Source organism: Ailuropoda melanoleuca, chromosome 9, assembly GCF_002007445.2.
Source record: "Ailuropoda melanoleuca isolate Jingjing chromosome 9, ASM200744v2, whole genome shotgun sequence".
NCBI classification, from domain to species: Eukaryota; Metazoa; Chordata; class Mammalia; order Carnivora; family Ursidae; genus Ailuropoda; species Ailuropoda melanoleuca.
In genome coordinates this window covers 47,056,042-47,076,552 of record NC_048226.1, presented here as the reverse complement: position 1 = coordinate 47,076,552, position 20,511 = coordinate 47,056,042, and the positions used below count along the sequence as shown (strand labels likewise).

Sequence of the window (20,511 nt, the reverse complement as noted above, 5' to 3'; positions counted from 1 at the left end):
TCGATCCCATAACACCAGGATCACGCCCTGAGCCGAAGGCAGACGCTTAACCGCTGTGCCACCCAGGCGCCCCATGATATTATTTTCTTTACCATTTGCTCTCCAGAAATGGTCTATGTGAGCCTCTCCTTTCTCATTTTTCTCTTATCCAGCTCTCTTGCTTTTCCAGATCTCTGCATATGATTTATCTCCCCTTTATCTTCTCGTAAACACGTAATCATTTATTTTCTGAAAATATATGAAATATTTACTATCTTGTCAATTTTTTATAACTACTTTATATCCTTCAGATTCTTTCCTCATTTTATTCAAATTTTCCCATGATACAATGCTCCTAAATAATATGATTGTCTTCTCTTTCATATACAAATACCTGGTCAAGCTGACTTTGCAGACTTCTGGTATTAAGGATGGTATTTATACTAATGTCAATAACCCAAATTTAAAAGACTTAACGATAATTTTGTTAATTTAAAATGATTTCTAAATCAAAGTAAGGAAGAAAGGGGACTAAAATAATATTTTGAAACATGATTAATTTTAATATGTTTACAGGGAAAGAGTAAATTCACCAGGAGGAAAAAAAAATACCAAAATTAACACTTTACAGGTTTTTAGTCTCAAAGCACAATACATTTTTCATAGAAACAAATATATCACCATCATAAGTACCATAATATGGCAACATTTATACACAAGGCCATTTACCATTAATAAAATCAGTGGCAATGGTGATACATTAGTCTATCTTTGTTAAAATTTTTGCTATTATACTTCCTGGCCTGCAGGAGTATTTGCCAGGATACAAAAGAAAAATGTGTGACCTCACTTTGAACAATACATAGAAAGCTCTGGCTGCCTGTGCTTAACCCTATATTTACTATATTATCACTAGGAATGTTTTCATACCACTACTCTATCATGGAACAAATAGTTCATTCCACTTACTATTAAAGCCATTCCCAAGGAATCAAACATTTTAATAGATTCATTTGGACATTAAGAAATTATTTTATACAAAATAAGAAGTGCAATATCAGGACATAATATTTGATATGCCTAAACTTAACAGAAGAGAAAAACTATACAGGTATTAAGTGGAAAACAATTTCTGATTATTTGGAGTAGGTAATGGCATAATATTGAACTGGGGAAAATGTGATACTATGGTTCCTTTCATTTTTTAAGAATTGATTATTTTTAAATGCACCAGACGATTTTCTGAAGGCCATTCACATTCAATGTTTAGATTCATTTTATTAGTGGCATATACAAAGCACCATATAAAATAACATGTGAAATGTAGAACAATCATGACTATGTAATTAACTATAGAAATAACTGCTAAGAAAATATAGCAATATTTAACACAGGATTTCTAAAACCGTTACATATTACTTTTCCCAAAGTTAATAATGTCCCATGTTTAATTTTTACAGAATTTATCTATCAAGATTTATATGCATTTGGCACTTTTTGGGGGGCTGAAAATAGTTGATATCTTCTGTACAGTAATGTTACAATTTTATACAAACTTCAGGAAATATGGCATTTGGAACAGTCTTTACAATCCTCTTCCAAGTGTTCCATTTTACACAACAGCAAATACTCTGAATGCCTTTCCTCCTGGAGGATTCTGTAAACTGCAAAAAAATACAGAAAGTATATTGATGTCATCTCCATATACAAGGCTCCAAATAAATCATGCTTACTTATGACAGTCAAGAAAGCAGCTCTATGAATCCAGATGGCCAACTTTCTTAGGCTACTATAATTTATAGTTATTGGAAAGCTTGAGTGAGGATGACATAATTCTTTATATCTTGGTTGTATGCTGGGCTGCAAGTTTACTAAAATTTAAGGTGCACAGTGGTAATAATAGTATTTTATATAGAACTTAACAGATTCCAGATCATGTTTTCCTGTATTACCACTTTTGATTTTAATAAAGCAGAGTTCAGCAGCTGTTATTCCTTTTTACTTGGGGAATATTAAGATCCAGGTTTACAACTGACTGATAGGGTTAAAAGTTAACTGCAAGTTAAGAAGACAGTGATACTTAAGCAATACTCTAGAGTACTATTATTTTTGAGCACCTACTATGAATTTCCCAGGCGCATAACAGATGCTAAATGCAAAGCTCTCTTTGTATAAAGATGGCACTCAGATGGTTTTGTGTAAGGCAATCTAGATACCTTACATAGCACTATCCTTGGGTGTCCTTTATAGAAACTTTACTCTATGTATGAAACCTCCATGGGCAATTTTAAAGAACCCAGTAAATGTCTAAAAGTTAGGGACTTTTCTGTATCTATACAATATACATGAGAGTTAATGTTACTTCCCCAAGTACAAACGATTGAAAAATCCCTATAGGTTCTTTGATCTTAACTTTTTTAAATACTTGATAAAGTAAATCATATGAATTTTCCCAAACCACTAAAATATATTAATACTAATGGACTGAATAGTATGAGATGACCAGAAGGCATTCAATTATGTCATACTAGGTATCCAACTTCTAATCAAAAAGAGAATTTGGTTCTAGGGAGAAATCAGACTCGTTCTTTTGCAAATACTTTGTCATATAACTGGATTAGAGAAATATTCAGTGCCCTGCTCACCTAGAAAGAGTTAGATATAAAAACTAATCTAGAAAATCCAAAAGAGGATGAAAGAAATTTCCTTATTATAAAATCACTTAACAAAAAACTGGTTCTGACTCATAATCCGATTTTCATGTTGACTTTTATAAGCCTGTAGGAGACAGGCACCTCTGGTACTGCAGCTTCTCCCATCCCCGGAAAACCAGCTACTACACAGTGTATGTGCAAAGGAAACACACTGGAGCAGCCACATAACCCCAAACCCACACTAAAGTGAGTTAGTTGTAAAGCAAGTATAAAGGGGTGTGTATGTATGTATAGAGAGAGAAAGAGGAAAAGAGACTATAAACATATAAAATACAAAATATATATGTATACGTTTTTAAATTTACCTTTCTGAGAAGATTCCATTCTGAAAAGAAGCAGTGTAAGTCTTTCTTTTGTCCACAGGCATGACGTCAACATAACCACCATGATTTCGAACCACCCCAGCATGTACCGCTGCTCTGCAGATACTGGACAGCTGAGAGGACAAGGAAACACCCATCGTTACTAGAAACTTCCTGCTGACCTTGTCCAGTCTACTCTTCTATTGGACTTAAGTCGATGGCACCTGTCTCTATGTGGATATTCAGCAGTTACAGGTTGATATTTTGTGCATAAAGGAATGTTTCAAAAATCTCAAAGTTAAAGCCAATTCTCAGAGAGTCTGAGGCAGATCTTAAGGGTGGCTACAATGGTAAAATCCCTTCGCCATTTAATCTAACAAACATTTGAGTTTCCAAATAGCAGGCTTTTTCTATAGTGAAGCAATCAGATGCAAATTTGCTCCTTTTATCTCTTGAAGCACCTATTTAGCATTCTTACATTTCAGCCTTTACTAGTCCCTACTGGAGTCACCCTGACCAAATGTTCACAGGCTTACTATCTGTACCTCATTTAGTTTTGACTTATAAACAAATCATAACTCTGTATATCTTTATGGTCCCTTTTCCAAAATACAGGTGTTTATTAAATGGAGAGTTTTCTTCAACTAAATAATGTAATCTATGCAGAGAAAATATGCCCAAGAAGAAAAATATAAAGAACAATCATAGCTTCTTACCTATGTTTGCAATGTCTATCACTTTGGTTTGAATGGTCTGACATGAAGTACTAGGAAAGTGCTATGATTACATTGTACCAGTTATATAGTCTGAATTGAATTGGGTTTCTATGGGGAGAAAATTATTTTCAGGTCCAACACTTTAAAATTATTAACTATGGATTTCTAGAAGTCGACTCTTTTCCTTTGTCCCATTAAAGTCTTCTCCAGACTTTGGGATTTGCTTTAATCCTAATATTCTACCAAAATTTGTCAATAGCTGAATACAGCCTGAGGAAATCCCACAAAATGAAACACTTGAACTGTTTCAGTATAAAACAATCCCCCTCATATCCGAGGGGTCTTTTCTGATCCCACTGGTGTGTTCTTTTTTTTTTTTTTATCTCTATGCACATGTGAGTGACTTAATGTGCTTTTTTAAGTTCACATAAGCATGTGCATCTTACATGACCTTGCTTTATTACTGTGCTCTGAACTTTGTGGCATCAGTCAGAACTTATTAGATCAGAGAGCCTGAATACCAAGCTATTTAATCCTTTTCATGTTTTTGCTATATCACAAAATACCATATATCTAAAGCCTTGTATCCCTACTCTAAAGAGGCATTTTATTCAGTTTAAAGTCCCTCACTGAATTAATGTTTGTATCCAATATGGTTCATAACAGATGAAATTAAAAATAATTCTGTACACATTTCAGTATTTATCTTGCTCCGTTAAAAGAGTATTATCAGCATTTTCCCCAAGGCAATAAAAGTGCTTAGATATAACATTCACTAAATCCAAGCACTTAATATGTTTTGAAACTATTGTTTTGCCCATAACTATGCAGTCAGCAGGCATTCCTATTTGAGTTCAAAGGTCAGAAGAGATTTTCTTTTTATACCCGCACTTTGTAAGAATTAATATATCATGAAAAGAAAAAGAATTTATCTGTGCAAACAGTGAAACATTGTTAATGAATGCAGAAATTAACTTCATTTGTAACAAATGAGAAAAAGTTCAAAGCAATAGAATGTACAAGTTGTAGCTGTATAAACAGAAAGAGAGAGACAGAGGGAAAGGTGGGGAGGGAGGAAGAGAAGCTATCTTTCCGTATCTTGTATTTAAAGAGATAATGTATTTTGTAGGGGGTGGGAGATTGGCAGTAATGCTTGAATCTCTGCCTCTGCACTGACCTCATAATAGTAATCCTTATATTTCCAACTTACTTTTAAAAGGATCTGCATAATAATACACAATCACCTATATTCATTGCACTAAGGAAGATAAAATGATCTCTGTATGTAAGTTCTAATAAAACATTAACTGGAAAAATAGATGGCTGATAGGTACAGAAGTGTATAGGATATTTTGAAAGATTTTCACCAGGCATAACTAAAATGAAAAGTTTTGGTGTTTAAAGAGACAATCTAAAAAGAATAATTTCTTATGAAATCTCTGATGATTTTAGATAGGCTTACTCATGTACACTTATTAATTTATTTTTTCAACAAATATTTATGTGCAAGATATTTGCTTAATTTCTGATGTCACTGTGTGCTCTAAGTTTGTCAAGTCAGGATATAATTCTGTCTTGTTCACAGGTTGGCACACATCAAATTGTTGATGAAAAAATGATACACGAATTGCCCAGCTGTAATCCTCAAGGAACTTCAAAATAATAAAAGAGGTAGAGAAACAATCATAACACTAACAGAATCAGCTAAGTAGTAAAAGGAAAAAAATAGTTACAGGTGTTGAAAGAAGGGCTACATTATACATGTATCATGAGATTCCCCAATACACTCCACAGAGAAAGTGGCAATAATTTAGGATGTGAAGAATGAACATGATTTTAACAGACAGAAAGATAAGAAAATAAACACAAATGTGAGGATTAATAAATTAGGATACCAGCAATACATTTAAGCTGCAGATAAGTATAGTGCAAAGCTGAAGCCTGGGAAGGACTCAGATGTGGTGAAAATTTCAGAGCTAATGCTGAACTAAGAAAAACAAAACAAAACAAACCTGGACCTCAATGAACTCACCAAAAGAAATAAGGTGGTAAATACTATTTCAGACCTCTTTTCACAAACCTATCTCTGTAGTATTCTATTAAATATGTGTTTCAAGAGTATATTTCTTGAATTTGTTTTTGCATCTCTCTGGCTCAGAAATTTCTAATGTTTTCTAAATGTCTGCCACATAAAATCTAAACTCATCAGCATGCATTCAGACTCTCCATTCACATGTTTCAAGAGCCGAATCCCTCCATCCCTCACACAAAATTGGCTGAAGTCCCTTTGAGATTCAGTGCTCACCTGTTCAGAGACAAGCAAACCTATGTGTTTGCTGTCACCTCCCCATCTTTGTAGATGCTGTTCATCCCACCTAGAAAGTCTCCCTAATCCAATTTATCAACTCACACTTGAAACCTGGCTCAAAGAGCACTTGTCCATACAGAAGCCCTTCCTAATAGTCCTTTGTCCAACCCAATAATCTTGTCCGTTATAACATCCCCTCAAGTGGTTTCCTTTTGTATGTATTTTAATGTATTATCTGTTCTTGACTCTATGCTACTTTTTAAGTACTCCTTTGCCAGAGAAAGATATTGTTCATACATTTGACAACTTCTTAATTATCAAGTTTACACTATAAGTTCCTGGAGGACCAAAAGGAAAATTTAAAAAAGCAAAATGAATTTTCCTGCAGAAGGATGCCTCTGGACTATTTTATAGGTGTCTGATGTACAATATGTGGATAGGACATGAAGAAAAATTTAGTAAAAATAAATTATTGTGGGGCGCCTGGGTGGCACAGCGGTTAAGCGTCTGCCTTCAGCTCAGGGTGTGATCCCGGCGTTATGGGATCGAGCCCCACATCAGGCTCCTCCACTATGAGCCTGCTTCTTCCTCTCCCACTCCCCCTGCTTGTGTTCCCTCTCTCGCTGGCTGTCTCTATGTCTGTCAAATAAATAAATAAAATCTTTTAAAAATAAATAAATAAATAAATAAATTATTGTGCACTCATATTTGCATAAGGATAGCCATTTTTCAGTGTTATTGCGGACTAGCTTCTATGAGAATATGTATATCCACATATAATCTGTTCCCTTATTCTATATATAAATGTACATACATACATTTAAATGTGTGTATATATATATGTATATATACATGAATACTGAGAGCTGCATAAATTAAGATACTTACATCAGAATAAACTCGAGTTCCAATTACACGAGCATAATGTGGATTTGCCTGCATACAGTTACGAGGACAGTAGACTCTGAAAAATACATATATATATATATATATATATATAAATATTAAGTAGCTGCTTACTTCAGTCATTCTCACTAGGAAGATCACAGACAGGCACACACAAAAGTTAACAGCATTCTCAACCCTACTCATCTTTTTTTTCTTCTGAAGTAGGTCAATTGTACAAGCTAGGCAGTAGATGCAATTGCTTCTGCTTAATTTACCCACTTCCAGCTTTTGGCACAAATGTGTTCTTCTTTTCTTTTCTAACTTAGCTAGGAAGCTTTCTAATTTTGGGATTAAGCAGAAAGAAACATCAGGGTGCATCTCTGAGTATCTGGTAATTGGTACCCAATGCATCTGTAGAATTTAGTAAACAGATAACTTGAAAAACATGACTCATTGTCTGCCTCACATATCTCATAGTTTCTTTCTTCTGTGTTCACATCTTTGGTATCTCCTCTAATTTCGTGGTTTTAATCATGAATATAAATTATTGATTTCCAAATTTATATCTCCAGTTGAGACCTCTTAATTCCAAATTGGTATGTTCGATTGCTTATTCAATATCTCCACTTAATTCTAATAATCATTTCAAACTTAGCATGTTTAAAACCAAATTCCTAATATCCTCCTCTGGCCCCCAAATCTGTTCTTTCTGTAGGCTTCCTACAATAAAGGGCAACTCCATTACTCTAGGTGCTCAGGCCAAAAACCTTTATTGTAGCCTTAATCCTTCTCTTTATCTCACATCTTACATTCAATCCACCAGCAATTTCTCTTGCTCATATGTTAAAACAAAATTAGAGCATTCTTAAACACCTCAGTTACTATTACCCTAGACTTTATCATCGGGTGTCTAGCTTACTGCTATAGGTTCTCCTATGATCTCCCTGCTTCCAACCTTGTCCCCTCTACTCTTTTTCCCCCCACTTATATAAAAGCATACAAGTCCAATCATATCATTTCTCTGCTCCAAATACTCCAGTGGCTTTCCATCTCACTCAGAGTAAATGACAAGATCCTTACAATGGCCAATAAGCCCTGCATATCCTGTCCCCATTATCCTGTCCCCCCCCCCATTATCTTTCTGACCTTATATCCTTCTCATCCACTTTCTCCCCTACCTCCAGTCATATTGGCCTAATAGTTATTTCTCAAACATACAAAAAATAGGCTCTTCCTCAGGGCCTTTGCATTTATCTTCCTCTGTGCCTGGAATATTCTTTCTCCAGATAGCCTATTGCCTTACTGATATCTGATTGGCTTAGCTCATTTAAATAACATATCCAAAAGCCCTTTATTTAAACATAGGGTCCAATTATCACTGTTCAATCACATGTTTAAAAACTCCACTCCGAGAGTTTAAGAAACTATCAAGTGGCAATTTTTTTTAAGCAATGCACTCTTCGATTCACACACCACACGCACACACACTCACGCACTAAAAGGAAATTAAAAACTAAAACTGGAAAAAACAGAATTCATTTTAGTAAATAGTAAATTAGAGTCTCAACAAAATGACTACATGACTACAAATCAATGATTTTCCCAAAAGTATTCTAAAAAAACTTTGATTGTAACCACCTCTACCAATTGAAGAAACTCAAACTCCTTCAGACAGCTCTTAAGAAATAGCATTTATTTCTAAAATCTATGTAACATTGTACACTTTAGAGTATACCTGTTAATTATAACATCCAAACTAGAACCATTTAAATATAAATAATAAATGAGTCTGAGTTTTTATAACTTTAAAGAGCTGATTTTTATAAAAGATGCTGTTGGGGATTTCTATAGGAGAAAAGTTGTCCCCATTGACTGCAAAATTTTCCCCATGTGTTTGAGAACAGCTGGGCATTCACTGACCATCCTGTGGTGGTAAAATCATCGGCTCTTCCCTTAGGCTCACAGTGTAGGCTCTACCTTGACTATACTTAGCACTTGGTTTGTGGAAGGCCAAGGTCAGTAGTTCCAAACTGAGTTAGTTTCTACTCAGGCAAGTTCAGGTCAAAGAAAGACTGCAGGAGGTTTTTACAGGCTTGTGTTCTAATCTCTAGTTTTAACACCTTGTTATGTACTACTGAAAATAGAGATAGTGACCTGGTAAACATTCCTTTATACACAATTTAGTTATAAGCTTTGAATAAAAATGTTGACATATTTTAATGATACCTGCTTTTACATCTTAAACATTCAATAGGTTTCAAAGATCAAGTTATCTATAGATACATGTAAATCAGGATATGATTTCTGCCCACCACCTCCGTGCCCCATCCCCAGGTCAGAAAAAAAAAAACTTCTAGTAACACACAAACACATGATATCTATAAGGTTATAGTACTAAATAATAGAGATTGCTTATTTGGGGCTATTCTGCCTGCTATGGAACCTCTCAAGGACACAACTGTACAGGTAAATATTGTTTCTTCATGCTCGTCTTGAGCTAATTTCCTTTCATTTATTTGTTCTTGGCATTTTCTCCAGAATAGATTTATGTCTCAACTTATTTAAGTCATATGAAATTCTGAAACAGATGTACCAACCACATGGTTCCCTAAAAGTTATAAACTGTTATATAAATCATACTATTATAGCATAATTTATGAAACTATTAAAATTTTATATGAGAAAAGGAAAGACAACCCTTTATCTCTAGAAGAAAACAGGAGGGGAACTTTCCAGACTACTTAAGGTCAAAATTATGTATAAATCTTTACTTCTACCAATTTGTTACATTGGTAACAGTAGAAGGTAAAATTAATTTTTTAAAAAGATTTTATTTATTTATTTAGACAGTGCGTGCACAAACAGGGGAGGGGCGAGGGAGAGACAGAATCCCAAGCAGACTCATGCTGAGCGTGGGTGGGGCTCAATCCCACGACCCAGAGATCATGACCTGAGCTGAAATCAAGAGTTGGATGCTTGGGGCGCCTGGGTGGCACAGCGGTTAAGCGTCTGCCTTCGGCTCAGGGCGTGATCCCGGCGTTATGGGATCGAGCCCCACATCAGGCTCCTCTGCTATGAACCTGCTTCTTCCTCTCCCACTCCCCCTGCTTGTGTTCCCTCTCGCTGGCTGTCTCTATCTCTGTCGAATAAATAAATAAAATCTTAAAAAAAAAAAAAAAGAGTTGGATGCTTAATCAAATGCCCCCCCCAGGCACCCTGGTTAAATTTCATTTTAAAAATTTCTCTCGTAGGAATATTTTCCTTCCTGGAGTAGCCAAAGAAATAGGAAACATTAATATTTCACCTCAGTGATTTTTATTTCTCCTGGAACAATATTGCTATAAATTATTCCACAGATATTAAAATAACCATTCACTGAGCATGTACTAGAGGGAGGCTTTATGCTGGGATGCTCTACAGAGATTATCCTTACTATTTGGTCCTCATAAGCCTAGTCACATGGCTGAGATAGGCCTAGCATAAAACTGTACACAGTGGGTATTTAATAAATATTCACAAATGGATGACTCTAAAATTTTTGTTTTATTCATCATATCATAATGGTAAAATTTGCCAGCTTCACTGAACTACCTTAAGAAGTAGCTACTTCTTATATCATCACAGTCTTTTATTACATTGTGAACAACCAGTCTCATTATTTAAGTGAAACACTGCATTCGTTTTAAAAGACTAAGTGATGAAGATTTTCCAAAATAAGCTTCCATAAGAAGTGAGCTCCCTCAATTTTTAGTAATTACAGTTTATCAATTACAATTCTCTCTCTAAATCTTGTTGCTGGTTCTTAGAATTAACATGTGATTTCTTTGCATTAATGGAGGAAGTGTGGATAGAAATAAGACTGTATGTGAAAAGACATATTTCATTTTTCCTATGTATGGTTACAACTTATGGCCATAATACTTCTAACAATTTTCACCTTAGTGTGGTCCAGATAAATGAAGTACTTTTTCATTATTGCATAGTACATAAATTCCATTATAATTTTTAAAAATATAGTATACAAAACAAAAATAAAAGAATGGCAGAAGATGGGCTTTTATTATTTTTTTTAAGATTTTATTTATTTATTTGACAGAGACAGCCAGCGAGAGAGGGAACACAAGCAGGGGGGGAGTGGGAGAGGAAGAAGCAGGCTCCCAGTGGGGCAGGGAGCCTGACGCGGGGCTCGATCCCAGGACCCTGGGATCACACCCCGAGCTAAAGGCAGATGCCTAACGACTGAGCCACCCGGGCACCCCAGAAGATGGGCTTTTTGACTGACCAATCGCAATTCGATTTATCCAATTTAAGAACTGGATGACAATGCTTGAAAATATGTTACATCATTATAGTTTTTGTGGTAATGACTTGTTCTAGACTAAATGTTTGTGTCCCTCCAAATTCATATGTTGAAGCCCAACTCCCAGCATGACTCTATTTGGAGATGGGCCTTTGTGGAGTTAATTAAGGTTATATGAGATCATCAGGGAGGATCTCAGGAAAGGAGAATCTTCTGTGTCTCTGCCTTTGCCCCTGTCTCTCCCCGCCCCCTGCCTTGTGAGGACACAGAGAGAAGGAAGCCATCTGCAACAAGGAGAGAGGCTTCAGAAGAAACCAAACCTGCCAACACCTTGATCTTAGTCTTCCATCTTCCCGAATTAGGTGAAAATGAATTTCTACTTTTTACACCACCCAATCTGTGGTATCTTGTTAGAGCAGCCTGAGCAGACTAAGACAGAAGTCTTCGTAGCACATGTGAACATACAGAAAACACCCACAGCCCCGGTATTATGGAACAGCCAAACGCACTCTGGCCTTTGGAGGAAGCAGACTAGGAGTGTCTGGAGTGCAGGTGGTTTGGGGTAACCTACTACTCCCATTGGCTTCACAGCTCAAGACCATACACCTTTCAAAGCCTTCAGACAGAATTCCAGGCAAGAGCAGTTATCACAGAGTAAAAGCCACATCCATGTATATTCACTGTTCAAGAAGAATGACAAAATTTAGGAAACATTACCTTGGGCAATGTGAAGCAGGCTTATGAAATGGACAGAGCTGTTCCACAGTTGTTTCACAAGTGACAGCCTGGACTAAAGAATTGAAACACAAAACAATAAGCAAATCTTTGGCAACAATAACATGCAACATGGTCATAAGAAAATAAGATTTTAAGAAGTGCTAACCTGTTACTTTAGAGACTGTGAAGGAATTAGCAGACTGATATTTGCTGAAGATAAAAACATAAACATGTCAATCATTTTTTTGATGCATCATCACCAACATAATTTCTGGTATTATTAAGGTCTATGAATACTTTGTTTCTTCTTAAACATTCTTACTTAAATATCTAAATAAGTGGTAGTAGAAGAATATATCATCTATTTTATGCTAAATCCATATTACCTTCAAGTATGAACCAAATCAATACCAACCAAATTAATCATTCTTGATACTGGAAAATGGTCTCCTCTCATGATCAGTCTCAAACTACATAAATAACAGCATAAAAACCACACATATTTATATCTATATATTTGTTTCCTATTAAAATTAAAACTAAATATACTGATTCACTGTCACCATAGAACCAAACTATTTAATCTCTCACAACAGTAAATACAAGGTAGTATTGTAAAAAGATAACTAAATTATAAGTGCCTTAAAGGAATGTGTGTTATTCATTTTTTGTCCCCCCCAAGTATCTAGTAAAATGTCTGTGATGAATGAATTTCTCCTTATTATATGCATCATGCATCATTAAGAAGCAGGAATAGAAGAATAGGTATGCCATTATATATCAAAATTTTGGTTGATTTATACCCAGATTTTCAGAAAAATATCTATTACAAAAGATAAAGCTCATTTGTGATAGTATTTTAATGACACACCCTTCCGTTTCAAAAGAGTTTCTGTAATAAACATAATAAAAAACTAAGTTCAAACAAACAAAAAAAAGATAGGTGTTCTTTCTACCAACACCCAGTGTTTGGCTTACTAAAGTTAGTAACTTGTATTATTTGTTAAAGGTTATTAATATCTGCTGAATTACTAAACTAATCAGTAAATGCTTCTTATAAAGCTTTTACTTAAGAGAGTAACTGCTAATGACTGAAAACCACACATAAAGCCTTTGAACAAAATTGTATACATAGAATGTCATTCCCCCAATTTTGCAAGGGTTTTTAATAAATTATTTCTTATCATTATGAATCCTCTACTGTGGAGTTTCATGCAATTCTATAGTTCCAAAGAAAAGAAACTATGTCATATATCTTAAGAAAAGGCATTCCATATGAGGTTCAATGTTTGTTTTTTTACACAGAAGAAAGACACTACAAAGTTATTTCAAAAGGCCACATTGTTTTAATTTCTATAGAGTATATATCAAAGTATATTGTCTTCTAAAATAGTTTCATATATGTAATATAAGAAACATTTCAAAAATTAATGCTTTTATGTTAAGTTAAATTACATTTAGACGGAAAAAGGTACATAATATATTACATACTTTTGAGAACTTTTCAAAATGCTCTTTTATCTATTAATCTAATTTATCTTATTAACAAAGTTACTGTTGCATGAAATAAACCATTTTCCATAAGCAGGGCAGGGAGACTATGCAAATTAATTAGGCTTCTCTGGGGTATTTTCTTTCATAACTGAAGAAAATCTATTGCTTCACATCAGGAAAAACTGTAAATTTGTACATTCTTAATGAAACTCCAGAAAACATGGAGCTTTAACATGTTCTTTATAAGTAAAACTATTCAACTTTGAATTTACATACTTCGGCTCCTTTGTGTCTTTGGAAATTACAGAGCTCAAATGAGCCTTGACAATTACCAACTTCCATATAAATTCTTCTATGCTTGGCTCTGAAAGAATTTGTCAACTCATTATTACAATTTAAAATCATCTCATCCAAAAGATCATTTGGGTACTTACCCAATTGTTTGAACACCATTTCTATTGGATTTGATGAAATAATGCTTTCTTCCTTGTCTAGTGATATCTACCCAACCACCATCATTGTCTATTATACCATAATGAATTGCAGCTCTACAGATGCTGGATTGCTTGGAGGAAAAAAAGGGCGAAAAGGATATTAAAATATTAAGAGTTCTCCATAGGACACATCTAATTACTGTTTACATAACTTTAAACAAACATATCTGAGCAAGGTATCTATACTTATATAAACTGTTACTTTTGCATTTAAAAAAAATCAAATATTATATAAAAAGATCCTATTCCCAAATTATTATATTTATAGTACTTACCATTTCATAATGAACACTGCCAATAACTTTTGCTTTACTATCCAAACAGCCAGCAGGGCATTCATATCTAAATGAAAGAAATTGGGAACAAAATTTAATGTCAGTGTAAAATGAAAATAGCTCATATTTTGTCAGGTAATTTTGAGAATAATAACAAATACTACCTATTGCAGGTTGTTCCTTTGCACTGATCTCTTAATCTTACTTCACAAGAAACAATTTGGGCTGAAAAAATAAAAAAATACCAAAATAATTTAGATAATGTGAAAGCTGCTCTAGTTCATCACGTACAATCTAAAGTCAAGCTTTTGCCATTCTAAAACTGTCCCAATTAATAAAATATAGTTGCATATGCCATTTATGTAAACTTTAAAATGTGCATAAATCATGCAGAGGTCTTACACATTTGCTGTGTGCTTATGACTTCATTTCTGTTACTATCGTCTGCTCTTGTCCGAACGTGGGTGTCATGGACTTGTGACTGCTGCCGTTCAATTTCATTTGTTTCTTCTTCTCGAGGAGGGTAATACCTGTCTGATCCTTCTGTTAGAATAGATTTAAGAAATATGAACCCACCTTAAATGTACACAAATCATCAAATAATGATATACCATTATATGCCTGGGTAAATTTAAAGCTAGAAAAATCTGTAGTTTTTTTGGCACAGGTGTTGGCTTAAGGTGGTGATCTTATGTACTGCATTGGAGTAAATAAAATAAATGTATGAAGCTTTGAACTCTTGATTCACTTATGCTTCCATTTGGCTAACATTAAATGGAGTCATTCCTAAACTTGCTTTATATTTGAGAGTGGTATCAGTGATTGCCTTTCATAATGGTACAATGAACTCTACACAGTGGTCTAATGAAGTAAGTGTTTAGTGTATTTGAATTTGTTTTCCCAGATGAAATCATATTTTTTAGAGAATCACATTTAAAATTTTCAAAAGAGTCACATTTAAAATTCTCCCAAAAGGAAATTCAGCTTAAAGAAGGCTTGCCATGCCCTTTTAATTTACTACAATGTCAGTTTCCATGGAAAGTTTTTTCTCTTTTAGAAGGAAATTCAGTGTGCAGAAATTTAAACTTAACAATGGAGAATTTAATTTTTTTTCCAGGTTGACATATCAAGGGCTTAACAGTGGCATAATTTGGAAAGGTATGTTACTTTCATGTATGTGCAAGAACTCAGAACCTACAAAAGAGAAGTATGTATTAAGAGGATAGTCAGTTTTAAGTAAAATAGTGGTCACTGGTGAGGCAGCAAGTAGGCTGGAGGTTTAGGGATGGAGAAAATGGAAAACAGACTCACATACAACAAAAAATGCTTCCAGGAATGAAAAATGGCTCAAATAACAGAGTGAAATAAATCGTTACTTCTTATCTGCTCATTATACTAATGAGCAAGCACTCAGTCATCAAGGGAAAAAAAGACATCTCTTTATGAGTACTGAAAAAGAGCTGCATTAATTCATATTTTCTAAAACACTTAGTCTACATTAATCTTCATTTGGTCATCATTAAGAAAAAAGTACAAGGGAATAGAAATGTTCCCTTGGATGCCCAACAAGAGCAGGATTTTCACAGAACTTTGTCAGACAAGTTTTCTCTTATATGCTATTAACAGGACACCATATTTACATGTACATTTTAGCACATCAAATGCATGTCAGAGCACTACTTTTACCACAGTTTTACAATACTATGATAGCTTTTTTGTTATTTTGGCATGAGAAATTATATATTCTGCAATAAGGAGCACAGAATTAGTATAATTCTTTGAGCATCATTTAGTAAGATTCATGGATAGGTATTTTGGCAAAAACTCTTAAAGTGCTAAAAATAAACTGTATTAGATTGCTAAATCCTTCAAAATGAAGACACTTATAAATATAACTCTAGTCAATAATACATTACGGTGGCTTTTAAAAATGTAAATGTAGTTGTCATTCTGGGATAATTTCAAAGTAGAATTAGAAGTGGTTATCAGAAATAATGATGAAACTTTCCTATAAATACATATTTGGTATGATAGACTTACTCATATTATATTTTTAAAATATTTGTAATGGCTTCAAAATATTTTAAATAGAGTTCTGGGAATTTTTATTGTAATAATTAAGTGCGCTTTTTGCCATTTAAATACAAATAATGTAGAAGTTGGATTAAAATATAAATCAAACTGGGGCGCCTGGGTGGCACAGCGGTTAAGCGTCTGCCTTCGGCTCAGGGCATGATCCCGGCATTCTGGGATCGAGCCCCACATCAGGCTCTTCTGCTATGAGCCTGCTTCTTCCTCTCCCACTCCCCCTGCTTGTGTTCCCTCTCTCGCTGGCTGTCTCATCTCTGTGGAATAAATAAATAAAATCTTTAAAAAATATATATATATATATAAATCAAACTGAATATTATGACACAATAGCACATACCTTTGTAGCACAGATTTTCTCTACAGCCGCCTCCAAAACTAGGTGGGCAAGCAGAACAGGGCCGTCCATGTTTATAGGGAGCATGGCCCCACCAGTTTCCCCTTAAAGAGATGATCCACTCTATTAAGAGGTAGTCTAATATAGCATAATTTATAAGGCACTGTAAAATATTACTATCCTCTAAGTAATGATTTTGGTGTGTAGATTTAAAACATTTGTATCTTTCATCACAGAATCCCTTTAGCTACTAGGTTTATATATGAACTGCTGTCTCATTCTTTTGAAAATATTTTAAGGAATTTGCTATGTATATTGTTAAAAATTGCAAAATTAAACTTTCACAGAACACTAAGCTCTGTTATGGGATATTCATCCATATTCCATTTGTTTTAATGAAAAGATTTTAGACTTAGATTTGACCCTATGTACAGTTGTAATATTTTCAACATAATCATTCAATGGTCTTTACACAAGTGAAAATACATTTCTCAGTTAATCTATAGTTCCTCGTCTCTAATAAATCCAACTTATTAAAACTATTTATGTACTATAATAATGTAATGAGTAAAGCCAAAGATATAAAAATGTAACTCCTGTCTTCACAAAGATCATATTTTCAATTTTCATATTCCTTTTAAGCACTGATCTTACACATGAAGCAACCATAATTGTTGCCATATTAAATAAACAGAATTAAAACAATACACTTTACTCAATAATACACACTGAAAATGAGAAACAAAATTGGGAATATAAAGTTACTTCATGTTGTTAGGAAAGATTTACATATAGAAGTAATATTTTGTCTACTTACTTTGGGGAATAATTGCACACCAAGTAGACAGCTTTGGGCCATATCTGTCCCCAGATGTTCATGTTATGACACAAATTAATGGCACAGCCTATTCTGCTACTCGTTGCCCACACCACCTACATTAGAGAGAAGGAAAGAAAGGCTCAGAAAAAATAGGCTGAGACAAAGTAAGACGACAACATATCTCAGAGAGAAATGTATAAAACTGAACTCGAGAGATGAACCTTTATCACTCAAGATGAAATAAAGCAATGTCAAAAGGATATTTTTCCTGAGACTTTGGGAAGTGCTTGATTCAATTTAAAGAAGAGTGCTACAGGTAAATAACTCTATCTAGCTATAAAAGGTAAGCATCTTCAAAATATGCATTTGCTAAATAGTTCAAAAGTTACACCCTCACAAACCTAAATGGTGTGTTAATGTGTCAGTGAAGAGGCTTACTTAACAAAGGAACAGAATTTCTCATCTTAAACTGTACTGGAACAAAAATGTAGAGGCTCAAATGTCTTACACAAAGTGTATTTTCATAGTGTGACTTCTTATTAGGGAATCCAGTGCTGATCTTAATCTTGTCACATGCAAAGGCAGACAGAACACTTTGCTTTATATTCACTAATAATTAGCCATAGAGATTCTAGTAACTCAGATCTGTGGTGAGATTTATCTAGTTGAATTGACCCTTAGTGGTTTGATTTAGAGGTTTACAACTTATCCAATACCAACTGTGGACAATGAATAAAATATTTATATTTTACATATATGCTGCACACGTGTAAATAGTGTGTCATGGTGAATAAAACTATATTTTTATTCTTTGGAAAATAAAAAAATGATACCTGACTTTGAAGATGGTAAATTTCTCCCCATATGCATTTCCTGGGACCAGATAAAAAATGTTTCCCATGTAAAATCATTGAAATAATATCTTTTTAAAATGATGTTTGGACTTTTCCTAGTAATTACTTTTACTGTTTATAGAAATTAATAATTCTATTCTACATAAATCAATACCTATTTTTTTAATAACCATACCAAATTACATAAGACACACACTCAGTAGCTTAAATTCTGCCACAGTTACACAAACTCAACTTAGAAAAATGAAGTATAATATACCCAAAACATACCTGTGTATAATGAGTACACACAGGACCGGAACATCTGAATGGACAATATGGGTTGCATTCATGTTCATATGGGTAGCTAAAGTCTCTCACTTCATCATACCATGCTTGTACATGAAATGTTGGGGGCCTGTATCTATTTGAAAGACAATAACCACCGAGAGTAAGTAAAGTTGGAGAAAATGTAAAACCAAATATTGTAAAAAACTTTGGTAGAGAGATATTCTTGTGTAAGTTATTAATGTTAAATACTTATGCCCATTACATTACTAAAATGTCAATTATTTAAACAAAAAAGTCTAAAATACTGCTGGTCATTCTGCTATGACATTTGTTTTTCTATTTGTGTTGGTGTGATCATTTGTTTTCCTTTTAGGCTCTAACCCTTAGAAAATTTTCAGTGCTGAATTAATAAGTATTTCAAGCATTTATATTATCAAAAACAAAAAAGTTACACTTTACACTACCTTCCCCAGTGTGCTCCCAAGTTCTGTCCAATTGATGGAAGCAAGCTTGCAGGTCCATGTTCCCACAAACAAGCTTCTGCCCAGGATTCTGCAGATCTTTCCAGCTCTACATCCCATGTCTATAGTTTAAAAAAAAAACCACATAAAGATACAAACAGATAATGTATATGTAGAGTTTGGACATTTCTTCAGAATATAGTATGCTTCAGCTCAGTTTCTTCTGTTCTTACTGCTTCACAAAGTCAACATCTTAGTCTGGGTTCTCACCATCTCTCACCTAGATTTTTGCACTAGTCCCTTATACCCATCTCTTATCCCTCCAGCTGCCCCATAAGTGTTTAGAATTACCTAAGTGAGCAGAAATACACATAGGTGATTGCTTTGTCTAAACACGTCCAACAAATTCCCATATACATGAAGTCCAGGATCCTTGGTCCCACTGTTCCTTATCATAAAACATGCTGTTCCTTGCTCTTGTTGGCATTGTTTCCTCTGTCTAAAATATCCTTCTCCCAGTTATTTCTCACACAGACCCCTATTTTTTTTTTCACAGCCCAGCTTTAGATAATACATTTTAGACACCTGTCCATTTTTCTCAGATGTAGGCTATTCCCTCCTTGGGGCTCTTAAAACTTTGTAATACTTCTTCATTTAGCAGCTATTACAATGCAATGTTAGTACTTGTCTATATATCTGTCTCTTTCACAAGACTATGAGTTCTTGGAGGCAGTCATTTAATTCTTGACAGTATCTTTGGCCTACTTTTTGTGTTTTGTGTCTGTCATATAGACAAGGTGATTAATAAATACTTATTGAGTATGCAAATGATGAATGAATCTGATTCCTATAAATATACATATGCATTTTTATATACAACATTCAATGAGGGTGACTAATTTGTACTTTTAAAATAATTTACAGAGAAATATTTAAAATTACAAAATTATTACTGAAATTATTCTGTATGTCCTAGGTTTAATGTTCAATTTGTTAATCTGAAAAACAGGCAGTGTAGTAGCAAGTGTGTTTGTAAAAACATAGAATTAGGCAGAGCTGGGTTCAGGCTTGGCACAATCACAGAACTCTGTGCATATTCAGAGGATAGGAAAATAGTCCTGGAATTGGAATATGAGAACACACTCTAAAGTGATAGCAATGAGGCTGGAGAAGAGCAGACAGACTGAAACCATGTTTCCGATTTTAAATTCCTAGATATTGACGTATGACTGTAGGTAGGTCGTGAGGAGAAAAAGAAAAAAGATGAAGATGATGAAGGTTACCAAACTGGGACAAAGAAAATACAGAAAGAGAAATAGATTGTTGCCATGGAAATGTGTTTAATGTATCTCGATGCAAATTTCCAGGGTGCCATGTGAGATGTCTGTGATACACGCAGCATGTGTGCCAAAGAGACAGTAGAAGTAGATGACTGGGGTACTGGGGAAAGAAATCTGTGATGAAGATATGAATTTTGACTTTATTCACCCAGAG

At 34.3% G+C, this 20,511-nt stretch overlaps 1 protein-coding gene across 2 annotated transcripts in view; it reads right to left on the bottom strand.

The window, feature by feature from the left end:
• Positions 1–339: 339 nt before the first annotated feature.
• CRISPLD1 (cysteine rich secretory protein LCCL domain containing 1) overlaps positions 340–20,511 on the bottom strand; it is a 44,780-nt gene continuing 24,608 nt past the window's right edge. The window contains exons 3-15 of one of the 2 annotated variants that reach the window (XM_002926308.4): positions 19,021–19,139; positions 18,557–18,689; positions 17,430–17,545; positions 16,616–16,716; positions 14,590–14,730; positions 14,352–14,412; positions 14,188–14,254; positions 13,853–13,983; positions 12,091–12,134; positions 11,925–11,997; positions 6,908–6,983; positions 2,999–3,129; positions 522–1,643 (exon numbers count right to left, since the gene is read on the bottom strand). In XM_002926308.4, coding sequence (XP_002926354.1) covers positions 1,592–1,643; positions 2,999–3,129; positions 6,908–6,983; positions 11,925–11,997; positions 12,091–12,134; positions 13,853–13,983; positions 14,188–14,254; positions 14,352–14,412; positions 14,590–14,730; positions 16,616–16,716; positions 17,430–17,545; positions 18,557–18,689; positions 19,021–19,139 — 1,245 coding nt within the window. In that variant the 3' untranslated portion in view covers positions 522–1,591. Of the gene's footprint in view, positions 1,644–2,998; positions 3,130–6,907; positions 6,984–11,924; positions 11,998–12,090; positions 12,135–13,852; positions 13,984–14,187; positions 14,255–14,351; positions 14,413–14,589; positions 14,731–16,615; positions 16,717–17,429; positions 17,546–18,556; positions 18,690–19,020; positions 19,140–20,511 lie in introns of those variants that run through there. The other variant, XM_011233709.3, reaches the window with a different exon arrangement.